The sequence below is a fragment of the Triplophysa dalaica genome, chromosome 15 (genome assembly GCF_015846415.1).
Source record: "Triplophysa dalaica isolate WHDGS20190420 chromosome 15, ASM1584641v1, whole genome shotgun sequence".
Classification (NCBI taxonomy): Eukaryota; Metazoa; Chordata; class Actinopteri; order Cypriniformes; family Nemacheilidae; genus Triplophysa; species Triplophysa dalaica.
Window position 1 is genome coordinate 2,027,407 of NC_079556.1, and position 24,349 is coordinate 2,051,755.

Here is a 24,349-nt window from a genome sequence, read left to right on the forward strand (position 1 = left end):
TTAAGAATGTTGGTAACCATACAACATTGGCCTTCATTGTAGATGCAAAACAACAGAGACATTTCTCAAAATATTCTCTTCAAATAGTCTTCAACAGAGGAAAGATGCATATGTAGGTTTTGAAAGACATGATGGTAAATTCCAACAGGACATTTTTGTGAATTATCCCTTTAAAACTGTAAGGATGCTCCATACAACAAATGAAAGTACTGGTGAGAAATGATGAGAAACTGAAGCACTAATGTGTGTTTAGTCTGTTCTTTATGAAGCATAACATATAGATATTACTACAAAGGTTGATGATGTTATTATTAAATCTTAATGAAAATGAAATCATTTAAAATGGATAAACAAGTGGTTTTAAGGACCATTAAGCAAAAGTCTAATAAACCTTTTTGAGAAGATACGTTGAACGGCCCATTTCTGAATATTTCTGCGAACAGTATGTCTTACATTTTTCTGTCTTGCCTGTACCTTTTATGTAAAAATATTGACTATAACCATTAAAACCATGAGCTTATTTTTTTTAATTGAAATGAAAACAAACCGATCTGAGTGCAAGATTTAAGTGACGTAAAAATGTATGATTCTTCCACATCTCGTAAACATGCATAAAACATCCTTATGATATCTAGTTATACAAAAAACTACGAGATTTGAAAATATCGACAAACTCTTCAGACCTGTTTGTTTACATTTCAAGCTTGAGTCCCATATAAGAAGATAATATGACAACATCCATCCATCCATCCATTTTCTACCGCTTATCCGGGGCCGGGTCGCGGGGGCAGCAGTCTAAGCAGACTTCCCTCTCCCTAGACACGTCCTCCAGCTCTTCCAGGGGGACACCGAGGCGTTCCCAGGCCAGCCAGGAGACATAGTCTCTCCAGCGTGACCTAGGTCTTCCCCGGGGTCTCCTCCCGGTGGGACATGCCCGGAAAGGCGTCCAGAGGGCATCCTCATGACCATAGGTGAGAGTAGGAACGTAGATTGACCGGTAAATCGAGGGCTTCGCCTTGCGGCTCGGCTCCTTCTTCACCACGACAGACCGGTACAGCGACTGCATTACTGCAGAAGCTGCACCGATCCGTCTGTCAATCTCCCGTTCCATCCTTCCCTCACTCGTGAACAAGACCCCCAGATACTTGAACTCCTGACAACATTTTAATATAAATTTAATCTGAATTAATGAGTCAATTATGAGAATGTACATTTTCCGGTGAATTTCTGTGCCATCTTTTGTAATCATGTATGCTTCAGATTGATCTTCACATAATCTCATCATCCTTCCCAATTTTTGTTGTTGGATTAAAATGTCTTTAAGCTGAATCTCCAAAAAACAACCTATTTTTTAAACTCAGTGTTTGAAAATGAACGGCTCAGTGGAGCCACTTTGATTGCATTACATAAAAACTTAATGTTCAGCAGAGAGCAATGCCGATCATCACTCTGCCGCGCTAAAAAATACGGGTAAAAATATTCATTCATTCATTTTTTTTTGTTTAATTCCAGCCAGCTGGTCGGATACACGGCGGCACAAAAGCAGGTGGCAGACACAGCCACCCAGAAAAATTCCATTTGATAGCAAATTTAGCAGAGCGCTGATTGACAGCCAGCATGTCAGAGGCTGGAGGACGGGGGTGGGGGGGTCTGGAGATGTGCTGTGATGTCTGTGCTCAAGCCGGTCTTCAGGCGATGTGATGATGACACAGGGATATGCCTCGGCACAGAGCAGGCTAGACCCGTCCCAATTCAGCCTGGCACTCTCCCAGCTTCTTGCACACCTCATTAGTCAGGGCATGCTCCACCCCATGGGTCACCTTCATGATGTCATAGGCCTGAGGATGCACAGAGGTTATAGTTAAACGTTCATTGAATATTTACAGAATAGAATGCATTTCTAGCAGCGGTGAGCGGTGACTTGAGCATACTGAGTGCTTGCTTAAGACACATGATTTTTTATATAATCGAGATCGGGGAACAACAGGACGTTTTAAGTAGACAAGCAGATAGAGAGAGCCAGTGCACACACATCTATACCATTGTTTTTTTATCAACACAGTTTTAGATTAGGCCAGAATACACAGTCACAATCGAAAGCCTCATTTGGGGTCTGCGCTGATCTCTGTGTGGATAACACACCTGTGTGAAGCTTCTCTGAGCTTCCTCTACGCTACCCAAGAAGTGCTGCAGCTTCCCCACTCGCAGAAGCTCCACGGCTCTGGATGGATGAGGATCACAGTAGTAGAATCTGTGGGAGGAGGACATGGGTGGATTATTTTTAGCACTGGCTATACAAATACAGTAGGAACAATGGTATATGATAAAATGAGAGACTGTGGAGTGGTAGGAGAAATTTATAGTGTAATGTATAGTATAATGCAATGTAAGTCGCTTTGGGTAAAAGCCTCTGCCAAGTGCGTTAATGTAAATGATTGAGTGACGAGTGGTTAAAGATGTGCAGAAGCCTGTCGTGGGTTGGGGAATGCCAGATGGTAACATCCATGAGCCATGACCAAAGATGCAACAATAGTTAAGTAAATTATAGTTTACAAATATAGTAAATTGTAGTATATTAAGTTTATATATTGTCTATGTTGAATGGAAACATTGTGCCAATTCCATTATTTTTTTCATAAAAATGACTCGTCCTTCACATATTTATCTTATAAAAGAGCTTGTTAACAGTTTCATATATTTCCATTTCCTGAAAAGTAACAGTTTGGAGACAAAAGGTTTCCGCCCGACAACAATATTATACTAAAAATATATAATATTTATAACACTTTGTTAATGTATACTATTCTGTACAGCTAAAGTGAATTGATAAACTGTAGGACAAACTCTAGTATTCTTTACTTTTTACTATGGTAAAGTCAAAAAACACTTCGGTATTGGTACCGATATTGGTCCAACGCTGGTCGAGAAAAACAGTTTCAGTTTTTTAACACTACATAAAAGTTTGAACAAAATTTAATTGATAACAAAATGTTAACAGAACATCTTAAATACGTACTATAAAAAAATAGAACTAGAAGTGCTTCTGGACCAGTGTTTATGTTTTGTGAAGTGGCATCTAGAAATTTCGCTAAAGTTTACTAGAGATGCACCGAAAATACATTTCTCCACCGATACCGATATATCAGTGACATTATATAATGACTATTAATTAATATTTTATATATACAGAGTACACATCTGTAACATTTTCTCTGTTCATTTTTGATTGACAGAATATATCAGCCCTTATCCTCGTCTGTTTTTAAACTATCAGCCGATAGTGTGAAAAAATTGCTTTTATCTACCGATTCCGATTATTGGCTGATATATCGTAGCATCTCTAGTAAATACTTAAGCACACTACAGTGGGATTGTTTACATGACGGATCTTTGTTCTTTTTATCATACAGAAATGTACTATAAACTAGCATCTGCAAGTAATACTCTTAATATTTCCCTGGCCAGTTAATCTTTAACAATAAATACATCAGACATCTGCTGTAGCAGACACAAAAACTGATCCGATCCCTTGTCAGATCTCACCCCTCGTGTCTCAGAAGAAAGCCTCGCTGCTTTTAATTACACTTTTATCTATGGTATATAAGCACATGAGATTAATAGTGGAATGCTGGCAGGAAACATGCTAACGTCAGCACCAGCGTGAGGGTGATATTCCCTGTCAGCAGTGTTAGAAAGAAAAGCCTTTATTCCACAATTCCCATTCATACGCAGTGAGCCGAGGGCAGCGGGCCAGACTCATGGGTGCGAATCTGTGCTGAGACGGGGAAACTATACAGTTTCATTGTGTAGCACTTTAAAACTAAAACATAGAGCCCCCTTGTGTATGAAGTTGCATGAGATATTAAATATATACTTAAAACGAAATTTGTAACACATTTTACTTCTGTAATGTGACTGTGAAATTTGTAAAATAAAATAAAAAAATGAATTTAAAGAATTATGTTTGCTTGTTAACTCGATAGCCTGATAAGATTTCTAGATTTGATCTTCGTAGCCTTGATGGACTTCCACTTCAAGGTCAAATCCATGGCAGTAAAAGTAATGATGAAGTGCTCAGATCACAGACCATTTGCTTTCTTCACATGTTCTCCAACTCTCCGGGGTTTCTTCTATAAAGAAGCTCAGTCACTGTCTGCCTCCAGTGGACTTTTGTGTTTTGAGACAGAGCTCTGTGATATTATTCATCACATGATACAGAACTGCATTGTATTGTCAAGGTCATCCAATCGCAGAGATTGATGCTTTAAGGTCCTCAGGTCCTTTTGTAAGGCTCTTGTGATTTTGCTAGCTGTGAAAAGTTTTGAGGTATCGCGCTCTTTAAACGTTACCACAAAAGAATGAACAAATGCATTTAGCAGCTGAAGGGCTGTGATGGATGTGAAACAATATTCTAAGAAATATTTATACTTGACTGTCAGAAAAAATAGCTGGAAGGTCGACTAGACTGAAACAAACAAACACAGAGATTTACAATTTATGCTAACCGTGTTAGTTTAAAGAATGACTGTGCTGCCATCCAAAGCCAAAGCCATTTATTGTCATGTGTACCATGTATCAAGTATAATGAAAAAAACTTTCTTGAATACTTCTACAGAAAAGACAAGACAAAATTACATATGCAAAAGAATTACAAATAAAGTATCCAATTCCCAACAAATACTCTAATGGTTACTGTATATGCTCAATGAATAAAAAAATCAATAAAACACAGACAAAATTAATAAGAAGACACGTTGGTTTATGGTTGCTAGGTTATTCTGGGTGGTTGTTAGGGTAAGAATAACGTGTTTTTACAAATCTTTTTGCCACAATTTTAGAATTAAGAGCAATTACACAAAGTAATGTTGATAAATTATTGTTAAATGCTCTATATAAATCTACTTTTTTTTTAAGAAGATTTTTAATAAATACAGATAATAATACTATAATATATAACAATAATTATAATGTATAATTATTACATTATTATTGTTAGTATTTATTGGTTATTGTTATAATTTTGTTCCTTATCAGTGCTAAAAACTAAATTAATATAACTATTATTGAAAATAATTAATAAAACTATGACCCTATTTATAAAACCCTTTTTCAATACAGTTTTTCAATTAATTTTTGTCCAGCATTTCGTTTTCTTTTTTTGCAATTTATTCTTGAGAAGTAGGAATTAAATCAAAGGTAATCTTTTTTCTTTATAAATCAAACCACATTCCTAATGAATGTTTCATGCATTGTGGCCTTTATAAAAAAAAATTGAATTAAAAACGAATCACAGTTACCCTTGATTTACATTCTTATGCACGTTGCTGGACTCTATTAAACAATACGCTAAACGCTTAATAAATGAAAGAAATTATCTGAAATGAGTTTTCAGAATATACAGCACCAGTAGGCCAAGATGTTGGGCACATCTGCATTTTAGGATTTCAATTAAACTTGCATTAGAGTCCGAAAGGCATAACACAAATTAAACAACTTGGTTTTAACAAACACAACTAGCGCACAAGGATAATACGTCTCCTCCGAAATTCCTCCTCCATCACTTGTATAGCCTGACTGGTCATGCTGGAGAAACCCATCAGTTTGAGAGTGGCACTTCTGGTTGCTGTGGCAACAGCTAGAGGAGGGCCCGTGAGCCGCAGCGACCTGTTAACACTCCCATTAGTGTTAGCTCAGCCTCTCCATTCATCTCCACGCTGGATCATTACCAAGAACAAAGAGCTCCATCTCTGCCGGGACCGTTTTTGAAGAATATTAAATTGTGATTTCTATCTCCCCGGCAAACCGCAACTTGTTCGTGCGCCGTGCGGCAGGAAAGACAAAAGATTTTTATCATGAATCTACCCGGCAGACAATGCCAGAGCATTAACAAAGACCTGGCAGCGTAATCTGCGGCTTACATTAAAACCGCCGTCGTCGCGTTACATCCGTCACAAAAAAACTCTCCTTGAGCAGCAATCGAATAAATCTGAAGGTTGTTCTGTGATGTTGCTACTGTACACACGGACATGCATAGAACATGATCAGTTGATCAACATTGAATCCATTACACACACGAGTTTTTAATATTCACGGGAATGTGCATCGGATACGAATTACAGACGAAAATAATCAAATTTAAGCAAAGCACTAGAGAGAAAACTCAAAGTTGTTTTTCTCCTCAAATTAGACAATATGAGGTATCACAGCACAAACTAAGCTGTTTGTTAGAAGTATAAGCAATTGTGATGCTTCCCTTAAAATCCATTGAGCAATGAAAGCCCTGAGTACTTCAATTGCCCGCCGAGAGCAATTTTGTATACCGTACCTTTCCAAAACACAAGCACAATGGCTGCTTTCTTCACACGCAACATATTTTATTCATAAACACACTTTGTCTAGGAATCTCTTGGGTTTCTTCATCTCTTCTGTAACCTTTTATTACAAGCGCATAAGAACAAGCCCGTTCATCCCAGATCCGTCCTACACCTAGTCACCTATGACTCACAACATAACCATTCTGACCGGCCACATCGCCTCTAACTGGCCCGTCCATCAGCTCCACACCTCTGACACGACCTCTGAACCCACAGACGAATAACAAAGCCCTCCATTACAACCCAATCCAGCTCGGCCTTGTTCCTTTCACTCTGCGTGCTGTTAAACTTCGGTCCGCACCCTCCCCGTACCCTCCCGACTCCCACGTCAAACTCTCCGTGTCGCTAACATCTTCCTGGGCCTCCACAACCTTCTGGCAGCTTCCCAGAACTGTGTGAGGTTTTGTTTTTAATCTGTTTTATTAGGCAATGCTGTGGGTGCCCCGAAACAATCCCTCACACATTTCACACCCATTTCCCCACTGAACCGCTGACGGATGACACGCATTTTTGACCCCGAGAAACTGAGAAGCCTTTTAATTAAATAAGTGTGATCAAGTTCGCTTTGACCTCAAGCTACACTCATTTCTGAAGGACTTCATAGGGATGTGGAGAACAGGATCTGGTGAGGACTTTTCACTCAGCTGAAGTTCTGGCTGGGATTCAGCTGAAGTTTAAGTTTCACTCGTTCTTCATTTATCATGACAGTGAGATAATTACACCGGAAGAGGTTAAAACTCAGAGAGTTGTCATGTCAAATGAAGTCCGACACATGATGGCACTTAAGATGAGAATCTAAAGAAATGGCCATAAATACCTTTAAACACACTCTAAAAGCTGTTATGTTATCCGTATGATCTCACGCAAATTCATAATTATTTTACGAGGCTTATTTGTGTGAATTCATACAAAAATGTACGATAACTAGAAAAAAGCCATTCTGAAGCCCCACCCGTAACCCCAACATCACTGGCACGAAGGCAAATGGTCAATTCCAGCGTTATGGATGTGACATGTAAGGGAGACGGTTGTTATCGCAGAAATAAGCCCCGACCGTGTGATCAGGTATGAAGGGGCTTATTGCGCAATAACAGCCGGCCGGTTGTACATTATCCTGCTTATTACACGGCTACTTGCCACATGAGAAAAAATAGACATGAAATGTGAATTTGAAATATTTTACAAGCTCATTTTCACCGAATGGAGAATTTCTGTGATGAAAAGCCGTTTACTTTTGGTTTTTAGGTATGACTTTCAAATGTCACGAACAGGCAAATTGGTTAAATCTTTGTTAATATAATGTCATAAGTGACTCTGGATCACAAAACAAATCTTAAGCAGCACGGGAACATTTTTAGTAAAAGACAAAAATACTTTGTTTGGGCCAAAATTATCGATTTTTCTTTCTTTCTTTCTTTCTTTCTTTCTTTCTTTGCCAAAATCATTAGGATATTAAGTAAAAATCTTGTTCCATGAAGATATTTTCCTACTTTAAATATATAAAAACTCATTTTGTTAGCGGATGTCCTGCCATAGTGCCCCTGATTAACAACTTCACAGGCAATTTTCTCAATATTTAGATTTTTTGCATTCTCAGATTAGAGGTTGTATCTCAGCCATCAGACAAATATTAGTCTATGCACACGTTTCCTTAAAAAAAGTGGATGATGGATGTGACAAAAAAATACACGGTTAATGGGAGATGAAAACGGATTTCTGTAAATTAAAATGCACAAAACTCAAGCAATAATACACAACACATGGAGAAGGGATGACTCTTCTTAGAAAATAAACTAGATATATTATTTTAATTTTCATGTGCCCATATATGAGGAATATGCACCGTTAAAAGGGCATTTACCTGACAATGAAAAATCATTCAATAAAAATAAAACAAATGCTTTGAATACTTGAAGAGATACATCACATGGGTATTTGAACCACCAAATGTTGATATCTGTGCTGTCAGTATAATAGAAAACTTTATTTTGTCATGGTAAGGTTGACATTTTCACGGAATTTCCCAAATCGTACTAAAATGTACAAATGAGATCGTAAGAATTCATATGAATTAGCAAAATTTAGCCAAATTTAGCAAAAAAAAAATTTTGGCCAAAAAAAGTAAAAAACGTTTTTTCCCCGAGATTGTGTTGACTAAACACATCTAAAGTACGTCTCTAGTATAAGACAACACATTTTGTGTTACTTTTAACTCAACCTTGTGTTGTCCATTATATTTATTTAACAGAAAAATGTCATATAACAAACAAATTATCTAACATATTGTTATTAAAAGTTTAAATATGAGTGTTTTAGAAAAGTAAAAATGTAGTTTAAAAAACAGTAAAGTTAAAAATGCCAATATTTTATATAATAGGCCTACTTTTACATTTATATTTTATAAGTAGCATATCAAAATAAATCGATCCATTAAATATTAAAATCAGTGGCAAATTGTTAAAAATCAAAAGACCCAATTTGCATAGTAGATATAATATAAACCAGCAATAAAATGTTAAAGCTATAGCCAAAGAGAATCAACCTGAATTGGACAAAAATACAGACATATGTGCACCCACATCATTCAACCTGTTATAATAAAAGCCATTTTTTTGGCTAAACTTCACAGAAATCTAAGATATTGTTTTCTCTGCAATATACATTTGGCATTTCAGCTCTGCTGGCTATATGGTTCCATAAGGGACCTTTAACATCTAAACATCATTTCTGTTCAAAAAAGCTTGTAGTGGAAATAAGTTCTTTGGATTGTGGATCATTATTTCTGTTGCATATATTTTGTAAAGGAAAGATGGCAAAACAAATGTGTTATTTTGCTAAATAATGTTTAAACACATTTACTGTAAGTGGTATTCCTAATATAGCAGAGAAATATCCTTTTTAAATGAGAATTTGGAGCCAGAAGTAAACGGCAACCATTTCAGAGTGTGCAGCATGCAGGGTACTGTATGTGAGTCTAGACGCCTCAGGCAAAGACTGCAGACTGTTCGAGTGATGAACTACAAATGAACTTCATGCCATTATATCGCCGTCCGGCAGTAAGAAAACAGCGATGTCTTAAAAGCTACTATAGTGACTTATCTTGACTAGTCATTGCACAAGAAACTAACCTACGGCCAATAAAAAAGTAGCCATATTTAGAAATCGTACTCTTGTGGGCACGGAAATAAGAAAGTTGTTCTTTTGCTCTTGCCTTTGCTTGCTTTCATGACTATTTTAAATAAATTTGTATGTCACATTTCAAGAAGCAACAGAAATGACTAGGTCAGGTCAGATAGAGAAAGTGAATGTTTTTTCAAGACACAGTGATTCACTGCAGTTATTCATATGGACACGTGACGCTCACAGACCAAAAAAATTCAATTTAAACCATGAACACGGTGCGACTCAGGTCCAAGGAATGCTCTTTGTTTACATGGACAAAGCCTTTTGCTGGTTTTAAAAGGAACGCACCTCTAGGCAATAAATTACAAAGTACACAAACATTATTATACATAAAGGAAAAATTACTCATTGACTTTCAAACAAACAAGAGCTCCCCTGCAGTTCTGAATGTGTGTCAAAGCTCAGGCACCAGTGCCCGTCTGAAGAAGAGAAACTGCAGATCTCAATGCCCTTGGCGGCTTAACTCAGCTCTTAGGAATGTACCGTCTTCCACTTCATTGGATTAACTGCTTAATGTACTAATTTACATATTAATGACATTGCAACTTGTTTCTGTAACGGACCTGATCTGATATCTCAACCAGTGTTTGAAGCCAGTGGCCTTTGAAGGGATATTTCACATTACTTCTTTTGTGTTCTGCACAAGAAAGTCAAAGGTTTGGAATGACATGAGGATAAGTAGAGTTTTTATTTGTGGGTGAACTGTTTCTTTAAGTGTAACTTCAAAAACAAATATTTTTGTGTTTGTACATTGTGTTTACCTATAGGTCCAACTTCAATGTTTTGGTCAAAGATTAATCGTCACGATTAATCGCATAATAGTTTTGTGTTTACATAATATATGTCTGTGCATTGTGCATATTAATTTTGTATCTATTAAAACATACATGCAGATTAGGAGATAAAAAATGTTTGTTGAGTAATGTTTTGTATTTAAATGTATATACATATATACAAATATACATGCAAATATTACCCAAATATATAAATATATGTGTACCTGTATGTGTTTATAAATACAAAATAAATATGCACAGTGAACAGACATATATTATGTAAACACAACACTTTAAGGATGCGATTAATCATGATTAATCGTTGAACAGCCCTTACAGAAGATATAAGAATCATTTTTAACCTACTGTATATACCCTCGGCTCATAATGCAAATCCTATAATTACATATACAATTACAGAAACAAGCCAAGTAATGTGCCAGTAAGACTGAGCAGAACGTAATATTCCTTAATGTCAGAACAAAATGTTCAACGTCTTACTCTTATAACATCTAAGCAACTATTAATGCTGCTGTAAGCAATTTCTGTGCAACCAGAGCCACAAATAAATCATGAAGAATAATGATAAGGAGAGTTTCCAAACAGATCAACAAACACTTTTTAATCTCCTGTTACATGGAAAAATTCAGTAGGTGGTCCTGCCTGGGGACAAACCAAGAACATTTCCTCCAGACACTGTAAATTGAAGAGATGTCCCTGCCAAAACTCGACGGAAAAAAAACAGCACACAAAAAGCTTTTTGGGAATTAAAGATGCATTTTACATCCACGAGCTTACCACAGCTGAGCTGTTCACATCACCTGTCTGTGTGAATGCAAGTGCTTTCTGCTTCTAACACTTGTAAAGTATTTAAAGTGACATGAGCACTCCATATGTGACTTTAACTCTATAAACTTGATTTGAGGAAAAGAAATCCCTGCGTGTGTCTAAGTTTCAAACACTAAATAAGTTCAAAGTGGAATGCAAAACTTCGCCATACATAAATAATAAGACACCGCAATGCTAATTTTTCAATCAAATGAATTATTGTGAGAAGACCGGCTATAAACAGCATGCACTAATGAATCACTTTGCATAAATTAAGTACTTCAGCAATTAAAACAATTCAGTGGCTCTCGCTAAACTGCTCGACTGATCCACAAATAGAACCGGTGCATAAACAAACGTCGATTTATCTCGCAGTAGCCAGCAGCACCCTCGGTTAATATGCAATGCATGGAACGGCGTTCTGTTTCTCTGAAAACAATTTAGAAAGTTTCTCGAGGTAGCAGAGTTTAATTTTCTTCGCGTCGCCACAGTTGAGAAGTGATTGTAAGGGTGTTGAAGCTCTCCTCGGATGTGAAGTATCTATTATTACTTTGTCAGGTGCTCGCCTTGCTTGGATCTCTTTCAAAAGCCTTTTGACGCTTGAAAGATGAGAGGAAGGGGGTGGGCCGGGTGGTCCGTACCATTTCTGATAATTGCCTGTTCAGAAATCAGTCTCACGGTGAACGCGGGACGAGCCAATTCCAGGAATTATTCGGGGTCCCCGACAAGCCCAATAATGAACCTCAAGATTCTGAAGCGCAGAACAAAAGAGCATGACGGATCCCAAATCGAGACGTAATGGAATGTCACGAAGCCCGATGACTCGCGCCGTCACTAAAATAAAATCCTCCTCCTGGATGTTAGCCTTGTTTTCACTTGAAATGATCTTGTGCCCAAATATTTGACGGATATATGATGTGAATTTTGAAAACTAGGTTTTGAAAGAAATGAAAATAGCATGGAAAGTGAGAATAAATCAATGCGACAAATATGACACGCTTACTGGTGGGGTCATTTGTGGCATTACAATATGATCATAAAAACACATTTTAAATAGATTAGGATTATCTCCAACAATTTACACAGATGAAACAATTATTTTTACGGGTGAAAAGATAAAAGAAAAAATACATTGGTGATAATGTGTTAACACAAGACACAACATTGGGAGTTTGAATAGTCTTACAGTATCAGATATATCGGCTTATATAAACCCTGGATGGAGACAAGAAAATAAATCGTTGTAAGATCAACTAACTATCAATTCTCCGTGGAGCTGTTTTAGCTCCATGTTTCCTTTTCCCAGCCATCCTTTGACTTCATAAACATTAATCGCACACAGAATAAAGTTAGAAAATAGAAATGCATCAGACAATAATTTGCATGAGCTGCTACTGGAAGTCTGGTGTGGTAGTAAAATAACAACCAAATTCATGTTTTTTCATTTGAAAGGGAAGAATTTATGGGTCATTTCACTTTCTCACATTTCCAATGCATCGGAAGGTCTGGTCTCTCTCTTTCTCTTTCTTTACAACGTGAATTTAGTGGAAACCACAGGAGGTCCACCACAACCGCAAATTGAGGGAATCTGAAGTCAAGAAACTTTTGTGTACAGTCTGGAGGTTTTGTATTATTCTCAGCACTATGGGGAAGGAAACCTTTCGAAATGACAATTCACACCTTAGAAATCCAAAACCGAGAGAATGCCGTGACGCTCCTGCAGAAAATCCTCTGCTTTGCTTGTGCCGAAGAAAATCATTTACATTTTCCCACAACCCATATTTTCATCAGACTCCTATAGTGGCCGCTGTTCAAGTCTCTAATATTAGTGTCATGCAAATTGATTTAGTGGTCTAGACGTTGGTGACGGATACCATCCTGCAGTGGGGGTCTCCTGGGGTCTGCTCCTTAAATTGGTCAGAGCTGAATAAGCTTTTTCACAGTGGATAAAAGCTACAGATGATGCTGTTTATTGTACTAGTAGGGTGTTGAAAGGGTCATATGACACAGCTTAAACGAATATTATCATTTGTTTAAGATGTAATGCAATGTGTATACAGGATTAAATACAGTTTTTTTCACTAACTGTGCATGTTTGTATCTCCTCTTTGCTACGCCTCTCTGAAACGTGCAGATTTTTAACAAAGATCATCGCTCTGAAAAGTGATTGGTTGAATACTGCAAGCATGTGACGGAAATGCTACGCCTCTAACCATATTTGGAACATCAGGTTCCTCTAGAATTGTACTGACAGGTACACCACCTTACTTGCGTGTACATTTGGGCGGTCGTAGTCAAATCATACAACGAACTGACGTAGATTTGTGGGGGTGTGGTTTCACGAGGCATTTCAGGCAGGTCTGTGTGAGCATTCGGTTTTAGATAGAATGTATCTTTTGTTCACACACTTTAATTTTTGCATTTTACATGTCATATACATGGACATGATCCCTTTAAACTGACGTACATATGTACACACTGTGTTTTGGACTTTAGACAGAACAACATTAGAAAAACCATTCATGCCGTACTAATGTACTAGTGTACAAGTACATCATAAATATGCAAACAAGAACATTATGGTTAAAGTATGAGCAGTGTAAAACATGGACCAGCATAACCCTGAATTATGTTGACACAGAGTTAACAATTTCTAGTGTAAAAGCCCATAAATATTTAAACAATGTATAAGAATGCATACCAAAGCTTACTTATGACTCGCTTTAAATAAATGAGCAGAAACAAAATGTTAAAGGAACAGTTCACCCAAATATAAAAATTCTGTAATCATTTGCTCACCCTCCAGTTACAAAGCTGTAAACATTTCTTTGTTTTTGATGAACACAGAGAAAGATATTTGAAAAGATGCTTGCAAACCAAATCTTGGCCACCATTGACTACATATTATTTTGAATGCTTTGTAAATTTCTTTGTTCGGTTGAACATCAAAGAAGATACTTTGAAGAATGTACTGTAGGTAAGCAAACCATTCTGGACACTTTTGACTACCATTCTAAATTTAAACCGTGTGACTTGTAAAGCCAATTCGATTGTACTTGTATTTAAAGGCAACAAATGACATTTATATGTAAAGGTAAATAGGAATGATTTGATAAAACACACATGTAGCTTATATAAACTAAAAGCTCCACTTGTCTGTTTCTAGTGTTCATAAAAGAGTGAGTCTATGTGAGTCATATTAAAGTGGGAATTTTACAGATATGAGAGAAAGAGATGAAGTTGTATTCCACCGAGATCTCTTTAACAGGAAATCTACACACACACACTTACTTGTACGGCTGGAGAGCTCTACTGCCATACTCCAGCGCTCTCTCATAATCATCCAAACTGATGCAGGCATCCGTGGCCAGATCCAGCAGTCTGAGCACATAGATGTTCTTGTCCGGAACAACATCTGCATATCTGTGTAGAAGAGTCTGGCTCTCTTTCAACAATGCCTCCCAATCTTATTACATGCGGTTAAGGTTTTATTTTTCATCGTCTTTACAGTTCATACAGTTGAGAAAGTAATTTATTATTTGTGTATTTGTAAGCTCGCTTTAAACCACTTAATCCTTGTTGTGTTTGGTTTGCTCACTGAGGGTTACATTTACATATTTGGGAATTTTATGTATCCACATAAAACTTTGAAGGTTGATGGATTTTTTCCAATAGTGCTTTCCCACTGTGCAATGGTGCAAAGCTTTACAAAAACATATAAGCACAGGAAAATGATACTAAACTATTAAAAAAAAGATGCAAAAATGATTATTCAAAACCACCAGCATAGTCTTTACATCCAAACTAGTTGACCAGGAAATCATGTTCAGGCTAATACTGTATGATAGTTAAAGGCACAGTTCACCCGAAAAAGAAAATTGCGTCAACATTTACTCACCGTCTTGTCATTTCAAACCTGTATGACTTTCTATCTTCAGCAGAACACTAATGAAGAATGTTGGTAAACAGAAAACGGCTGAATCCATAATTTTTGTATACATCCAATAGAAATCAATGGGCTTTAACATTCTTCAAATATTTTCTTTTGTGTTCTATAAATAATGATAGAATAATGATAGAATTTAACCCGCATCTAACCAGATCTAGTTCAACACCATATGCTTATGTTTTTAGCAGCGAGACAACCAGCACTTTCATTTATACCTCAGACTGATGTGAGTTCCACAGAGCTGACAGTTTTACCCTCACACCTTTGGCTTTCATCTCCTTATCTGACAACAGTGTTTGGCAGTGTGGGGCAAAGCAAGAGTCTAGCTGATGATAAGAGAGCAAAAGAGCTACAGGCTAGTTTACTTCACCCCTCTGAACCCTGCAAGACAGTACGGTACATCACCCACCCAGTGTCAGGCGATGTAATACGGCGGTAAAGGATACGCTTCTCTGACTGAAGCTGCTGCAGGTGAGGGATGGAGTCTCTCAGGGCCATCCACGCAGACTTCTCTCCCGCCAGCATTTCACAGTCCTGTTCAGACAACAAAATAACATCAATTTATGATAAATGACTTGTTCCATTTATGATCTGCTTTTACATTAGTGGCGGTTTGTTTTAGGGGCTTTATTAATAAATTATGTTTTTTTAACAATTCACTTTGTAAAAAGGTATACAAAATATCCATCTTGTCTACCAGTTACAGATTCCCATGAAGTCAGGTTGAAAATCTGTAATTGAATAGAGGTATTTGCATATCAAAATATCTACACCGGTCAAGCCCGAGTGTGTCATCTGTCCGCTATTTATAAAAAATGCAGTTGCAGTTGCAAACTTGGCAAAAACCAGAAAGTTGAAATGTGTTAGCAATGTAAATGTTAGCATGGTCAATTTAATATAACATTTGATTTAAAAAAAGTAAATATTAGTTATTTATGTACAAAATTCAATGTTATTTGAATGTAAATTTCAGACAATTATCGCAAAGTAATCGCACATGAATGCCAACACAAAGTGGTATGAAAGGAAAACTGGGTTTTCTTTCAGTCCTGAGTTTTCCAAATTCACTTCTAGGTATGCACTCATTTGATGTCAAACTTAAAGTGACAGTTCACCCAAAAATACAAATTCTGTCATCGTTTACTGACCCTCATTTCAGACCCGTAAGACTTTCTTTCTTCCGCACAATACAAAATAAGATATTCTGAAGAACATTGTTAACTGACCCCATTGACTTGAATTGGTTTTGTGTCCATACAATAGAAGTGAATGAGGTCCAGTGCTGTTCGGTTATCAACTTTCTTCAAAATATCTTCTTTTGTGTTCTGCCTTAGAAAGAAAGTCATAAAGGATTGAAATGAAAAGAGGGGGAGTAAATAAATGAGACATTTTTTTTCCTGTGAGCGATCCCTTTAAGACTTCTCAACTCAAAAACTCTAATTCCCTGTAAGGACGTAACACACCATCATTTAATATAATAATACAATGCAATTTACGCTATTCATAAGCAGTATTATACTTAACACTGTTCCGCCCTGCTTTAAAATGCTATCCAGATAGGCAGTTTACAAGGAAACAAAGTTCTTACTTTGTGTTCAAGTTGAAGTTTGTAGGTGTGGTGCACTGAGCACATAAATGATGAAGGATGATGAGAGGGGTGTTTCTCTGTCTGTGAGTCTAGAAACATCAAAGTCCTTCGCAGCATCAACAAAACCAAAAAAACATTAAAAGAAGAACGAGAGATGCTGCGAGGATTATGGGGCTGTTTCGAGAGCCGTGAGGTACATAAGGATGGATGGTGATGGTCTTGTTTTTGTAAGCTCTTGATTTTGACGATGCCGGGATGCTTTGGACTGATCACTGTGAGGCGCTCAAATCCCTGCGGAGACACTTCTGTATGTGTGTGCGTGTGGCCCCGGGGGATACATGTATCAGTGCCTTTGAGACATCAAAGGTGTGTAATGCGTCAGAGGTGAGCAGCCGCAACACTGACAACACACTTTAGTGTGACTGCATGAGTGCACACGCACACACTTGCAAACGCACATGCACACACATACAAAAGCAGAATCAATTTTAGAACTTTTGCAGAACTGCTTTGACCTATATAGCAGTTTGTCTTGATGCCAATTGCACAGATTGGAAAAAAATGCCTCGGTTAGACAAGACTTCCTGACCGGAATTCATCGGATGGTGCTGCGAAAATGGGCGGGAGCGATTCCTCCATATTTTACATTTCTTTCCCGAGAGGTCACACTGACCTCATGTGAATTTGCAGGTCAGAGTTCACCAAACTTGAACTTTCCTATGCAGCAAAATACCTTCGGACAGGCCTGCGTTTCCGGCAGGGGCGAGATTTCCACTGGGGACAAGGGGGATATGTCCCCTCCACTTTCTAAAATCCTGTTCGTGTCCCACCACTTTGAAATCTGTTTGTTATGATGTTAAGCCTCACGGCGTTGTTGCCACGGAGAAGTAGGACCGAGCGGTCGGCCTGTGTTGATGCTGGCGTCTAAAAATAGCTCACTGAAAGGTTGCTTTCAATCCCATGGACGGCTTTAAGTGATGTTCTCCATTGGAATTCACTATGACAAACTCATAATATTAATGTTTAACGACCTGAACAACGACCAGGTAAGTCCACATTTCTGTCAAACTGTCTAGTTTCTGTTAAAAGATCGAGCCCTTATCAAACAGATGATGTAAAAAATCTTGCACTTAGCATTTATTTCCCAAACTCCATTATAAGGAAACGGCTCAACATACCAAAACATCAACCAAGGAAAACCAAATTGAATACATTTAGTTTATCCATGATATCAAACAAAACATGATAACAGAAAAGTGTATGTTCTCAGTTTGTCTCTGCCTTAAGCCACGTTATGTGGTTTCTTTAAAATAAACAAGCTTAACGTGAGATTATTGTTATCCACAGAATAAGTGATTCTTCTTTTAACAGTGGCTAGTGTTCATTACAATTAGGGTTTAATAGAAATTTGGTTATGTCGTTGTTTCAAGGCTATGTTAAGCTGTTTATATGCTTATAATAGACGATCGGACAGAAATGCGGGCTTCACTGGTCTTTGTTTAGGCACTTTAAACCTTGTTAAGTGTTTTAGAAAGTCATGCAGATCATGTCCTCCCGACAGCCATTTTTCCTCCGTTTCTCAGTCAATACTCGCATTTTCCCACTTCATAAACATAAACTTTAGCTACACAAAAAAAACACTGTGTGGTTTCATGGTTTAATCTATTTAGGTATTTTGAGTTTTTGATAATGAATTCCCTATAGAGAAAATCACTTGCGGCCCTCCATCCGTACTTTGATCACTTCATGCAGACAATCCATAATTTCATGGATTTTGTATCACCATATTGCCTAAACTTATGTAAATTCCCCACACTTCTCAAACCAAGGTTACAACCTCGGTTTCACGTCATATGAATGGAAGTCGACGGAACGAAAAGTCAAGTGTGACCGCAGCTTAACTCTTGAAAAATATTTTCCTGTATGGTTCAGAAAATCCACGTACACCATAATGATAAGTATCATATTCAAATGCTATATTGTTTAAGCTTATAGTACTGTTGTCTCTTTGTCATGAGTATCTAAAACATAATTTCGCACACATAAGGAAAGGGAACATGTAATTGGTCTTAGCAACATCATTCTGATTCAAGAAATCAGAAAGTGAGAGCACATGGTGATAAAATATGGATTCTAAATTCTGGGGATGAGAGAGGTCAAAATGAAAATATGTATGGACCGGGGTAAAAGGAGAAGCAGATTTGTATCCCAAACTCGCATTATCTGATTTGGCATGATAGCATGTAAAAAAGAAGTATTCAATGATCCTAAACGTAGCACTGGGGACAGTTTTTATTATTCAGCCATATATAGTATCCAAAAATGCAACCCCCTTGACCGCAAGCGGCACAATATTTGTCCTGTTATGTGTTTTCGTTCAGGACGCTGAGTGCATGCGAAACATCCAAGCTGTATGAATGATTTAGCAGGAAGAGTTTAAGCTATCCGAAATGCGAGAGAGACGAGTATGTCATGAGAAGCCAAAACCCTGCAGGCCATTTGCCAGCGAGCTACTGTATCTTCATGAACTGACACATATCCTCGGTTTTAACTGCAGAGAAACCTTACAACAACAGGAAATTACATCACTCCTTTCTGCTTATATTTATGCATTTCAAAGATGCTCTTCTTACATTATATTTTGTCTGACATGTGTTCCATGGGAGTCAAACCCATGGCATTTGCATTGCTTACATAATGCTCTATCAATTTGGGTATAGGTCGACAAACAAAATATGGTCAATGTAGCAAAACATGACCAGGTCATCTTCAACTTGGTGATTTTAATAAACTTTCCTCAAATCTGTTCCCTACTGGACTTAGATGTCATCTTCTGCATATTCTGGATAAACCTCTTAACCTTATAAATGTCCTTGAAGCATCAAATTCAATTTCTACTGTAATTGCTTCTTGCACAAGTCGTCCAGTTTGGGACGCAAACACTTCAATATTTGCTTCTTCTATTTAATAAAAAGCCATTTTCCTGTTAGAGCGAACAGACTAATTATAGGGACAAATCTATGTATCAATCTGTAGACTGCGGTTCAGACTTTGTTTATTATTGAGCAAATTCAATAATTATGCAATTCAATACTGTAATGATTACAGAGCACAGAGTTCAAAAAGACGAGTCTAATGCTTTGAAAATGTACTTCTGATTGAAGCACAGAAAAACAGTTCAAGGGCCACGTGTTCCACTCGGGTCTCAGTACGTCTCAATACTGCACAAACCGCACCTACAGTGAACAACATCTGTGATCATGTCAGGTTGAATCACATCTCCGGTCACCACTTATTCTGGGAAGGTGATAACATAAGTCACCCCGCCCGGTTGTGCCTAATATACACCTGCTTTATTGTTTCAGCATTTCGGTATCCTTGTGTGTGTGTGTATTTGTGTGTCGTTGTGTGCTCGGGTTGTCAGATTACAGCAAAACCGGTGGTGAATCGAAAAGTCCCTCTCATCAGAATGTCATCAGCGTTGAACTTCACACACCTCACCTGTTATTACCTCATGCATCAGGACTGACACGCGCACACGCATACACTTGTACTCTTTGTTAACCCTTTGATGCACAATATGTGTCTAAAGAAGAAGTTTTCAACAGGGGGGCCCGGGGCCCACAAGGGGGCCAAGTTGACTTCCAAGGAGACAAAATTAGTATTAAAATGCATTAAAAAAATATATATATATATATATTCTGCCATTTTTATACTCAATATATTTTTTGTAGTTAATAAGAAGCTCTAAAAAAATGTATTGGGAGGAAATTTTGAGGTTTTGTGTGTGGGGCTTTGAATATTGTTGAATACACTTGGGGGTCTTGGAGTCAAAAAGGTTGAAATACCCTTGTCTAAATTGACCCAAGATTGTATTCTAGGTTTCTTTGCAATTCAGGGTTCCAGGTATTCCTCAATAAACTTGTTCTGATTATCACAAATCCTTATTTTACATAGCTTGTGCATCAAAGGGCTAAAGGCTAAATACAAAATCTGCCATCTTTTATTCACCCTTGTTACAAGAAGTTCAAATACAAATATCTATCTCTGTGTTCATGAGAACTTGAGGGTGAGTCAATTTTTCTTTAGTTTCTTTAACAAACGTGAGGTGTGCTTGTCTGTGCAAAAGGTTGGATCTGGCCTGACAAAAGTTTTGCATTACAATTCTATTGCATTTCCATTTACAATTTTTCAGACATTTTAATCCAAAGCAACTAGTGTCATTTGATTAGAATGCGAAAATACCCGTTTTAATATGTTAGCAGTTCATTGTATGCTTTGTGACGTAAATCCTTAACAGATGTTTGTGATATTTCACCTATTCTACATTTAAGCTCATGATGACATCAGTTTACCTAAACACCAAATCTTACCAAAAAAAATCAGATGTTTTATATTTAAGCCCAGAGGGACCAGGAGCCAGGAAAAAAGCCAAGTCTATCTCAGCTGCCCTGAGCGAAAGCGTTTACTCTTATCTGCATTTATCTGACAGATGACTCAAGCAGCGGTCAGGTGGAGCATCTGTGTAGGTGTTGACAGTAGAGATAAAGCTTCTCTTCTCTTGCTTTAAGTGCTGAGACATTTAGTCTGGTATGGTGGTATGCAGATGAAAATAACCACAAAATCACCTGAACGGAGCTCAGCGTATGACGTGTGTCACACAACATCAATCCAGTTGACACAACAGTTTGAAACCACAGGAAAATCATTCAAATTGATTGAATGTTTTTCACACACAGGGTAAACAGGTAAAAGAAGGTATTTCTATCATTGAAAAAACCTTTAAATTCCCATCTCTCCAACTTAAGCATTCATTCATCCGCTTTCTTCCACCCTAACGCATGCCATGCCAAGCTTTCGTCTTGACACGATCCTGTCATCGCAATAATGATCACAGATGACAGGACGTGCTGAGGACGAGCTCCCCGGGGCAGCGCGGAGAGATGGGCGATGGGCTGACAGACAGATGCTTTCGAGGGTTAAGCAAGACAGACAGAGAGTGGGAGAGCGAGGAAAAGAGAGAGAACATGAGGGAGAACAGGAGAGGGCCTGATATGATAGATCGTGATAACACCAGGACACAATGAGGCGGGAAGAAGCCTTTTTCAGGAGCCATATCACACACTGATGAAAGAGATGAGAAATGAGGGTCAAGAGAGCATTAGACAGAACAGGGGAGAGAGGAGAGGTATGCTTACCCTGTCCTCAGTGCTACATCTCTTGCACTGACACAAGAAGTGGTACTGCTCTTGTAAATGGGAATGTCTCTCTTGGCAGGGCGCGAGGACATCGGTGTAGCTTATAGTCAACTGAAGAGAGACACGGTTACAGAAAGAGAGAGAGATCAGCAGCACATACCTTCAGAAATAATGTTTACTGACATAAACAGAGTTGTCTGTGCAAAATTTTATGCTTATTCTTAATACCCAATAATGTGATTTTTACACTTGATTTTATTTACCATTACTTTCACCCAATTTTTTTTATTCAAATTATTAGTGTTCTTTATTTTTTTGTTTAGGCCATATCTTGTAACCAAAATTGTATACCTAACAACCAATTAAACAAAAAAAGTTGGAAAATGAAAGGTATACAGGGAGAGAGAGAGAGAGAGAGAGAGAGAGAGAGAGCAGTGAAGAGAGAGAGAGAGACAGAGAGAGACAGAGAGAGAGAGAGAGAGAGAGATAGAGAGAAGAGAGAGAGAGACAGAGAGAGAGAGAGATAGAGAGAAGAGAGAGAGAGAGAGAGAGAGAGAGACAGAGAGAGAGAGAGAGAGATAGAGAGAAGAGAGAGAGAGACAGAGAGAGAGAGAGAGAGAGAGAGATAGAGAGAAGAGAGAGACAGAGAGAGACAGAGAGAGAGAGAGAGAGAGAGATAGAGAGAAGAGAGAGAGAGACAGCGAGAGAGAGAGAGAGAGAGAGAAAGATAGAGAGAAGAGAGAGAGAGCGAGAGAGAGATAGAGAGAAGAGAGAGAGAGACAGAGAGAGAGAGAGAGATAGAGAGAAGAGAGAGAGAGAGAGAGAGAGACAGAGAGAGAGAGAGAGAGATAGAGAGAAGAGAGAGAGAGAGAGAGAGAGAGAGAGATAGAGAGAAGAGAGATAGAGAGAAGAGAGAGAGAGAGAGAGAGAGAGAGAGAGAGAGAGAGAGCGATAGAGAGAAGAGAGATAGAGAGAAGAGAGAGAGAGAGAGAGAGAGAGAGAGAGAGAGAGGAGAGAGACTTGTTTTGGCCAACTTCAAATTTTAAAGCCACACATCACATTAATTATTCACAAATAAGACGAAGTTAGTAACAATTTTATGATGCCAATTACTGTTATCAGTTAGTGGAGTCTCTTGTGTGCTATAAGTAATGTGCGCTATGTGACCATAAACGCAGTTTCTGTCTATTAGGAGAGCTTAAAATCTGGTTGAGGTTTTATTTGGGCAGAAATGCTGCTGTAGAAGGAAACCGTCTTAAGGAAAGGATGGAAACCAATTAAGATGCTCATAAGGTTTTAAACAGATGTCTTTTTTTTGTCTCAGAGATGGGAGTTTTAACGTTTAGATGCTCGGTATCGTCCCATTGGTCCAATTCTGCTGGATGAAAATGCTTTTGGAAAATGTAAAAGGATAATTTGACACCACTTGATGATTTATACATAGTACAATATTACAACATACTATGATTAAAAAAGTGGATGTTTGGGCAAATATATGATCTGTACTTGTATCTCATGTGAAAATGGTCAAGCTGGTATTGCTTACTGGTTTAACCAGAATCACAATCGTCTAATCTCTGTGGCATTCAAATATCGGTATTTAAAATACAAATATGGAGATACAAAGTGAACAGAACATTTATGAATAATTGAAATACAAACGTGAAGGCAGAGAGAGAGAGAGAGAGTTGTGGAAGATAGAGGAACCAGAGAACGCAAACCTTGAAAAAAAGAAATAGAGAAAGTGATAGAAACGAGTGTGACCCTCCCGAATAAACAGCACAGTATGTACGGTGTGCAGATGTGTGTGGGTGTATGAATTATAATTCTGCCGTACGAGTGTGTGTGCAAACAGTGTCTGCATAAAAATGAGCGCTCGTGTTTTCCAACGGCGTATATCATTCACCTATAGCGTGAATTCTCATTATTTCCTGTTTACAAAGAGCTTTCTTATAATTCCTTTTCTCTCTTTTCACATTCCCTCCCCCTGTCAGAGCTAAATTAAGCATGACTGCCTGATTTACTTTAGATTCTCTCAACTTTGGGTGCAGAAGTAAACAGTGCGGCTGCATAATCAGATGTGTTATAAGCTTGCAGAACAACAGATTCAGAAAACCGCATCACTCAATCCAGCACCCAACTTCAGTCAAATGCATTCAGGCATCGATGGATGTGGATGTCTTGGCATAAGAAACTGATGTTGGATGTATGATGGATGTGTGCAGTCATTTAAATGGGTTTTAATGAGCACTAATGAGTCGGGATTGATTTCCTCATGTCACTTCGGATAAGGAGCGCAAAATGCTGCACAAGTAAAATGTTGTTTTTGGATGATGTGTGCGATTTATTCTTCACATGACTGGATTAGGGTGAATTTAACCTGGCGGGGAGCTCCATAAAGCATCTGTGGGACTGAAAAGTTTCCTTGTTTAATCTTGAGAGTCATTGGCAGG

The 24,349-nt window shown here is 38.0% G+C and overlaps 1 protein-coding gene across 1 annotated transcript in view; it reads right to left on the reverse strand.

The window, feature by feature from the left end:
- Positions 1 to 244: 244 nt before the first annotated feature.
- Positions 245 to 24,349, reverse strand: part of smyd3 (SET and MYND domain containing 3) — a 115,074-nt gene continuing 90,969 nt past the window's right edge. The window contains exons 8-12 of the mRNA XM_056768784.1: positions 21,897 to 22,007; positions 15,557 to 15,644; positions 14,453 to 14,627; positions 2,143 to 2,251; positions 245 to 1,838 (exon numbers count right to left, since the gene is read on the reverse strand). Of these exons, the coding sequence (XP_056624762.1) occupies positions 1,737 to 1,838; positions 2,143 to 2,251; positions 14,453 to 14,627; positions 15,557 to 15,644; positions 21,897 to 22,007 (585 nt within the window). The 3' untranslated portion in view covers positions 245 to 1,736. The remainder of the gene's footprint in view (positions 1,839 to 2,142; positions 2,252 to 14,452; positions 14,628 to 15,556; positions 15,645 to 21,896; positions 22,008 to 24,349) is intronic.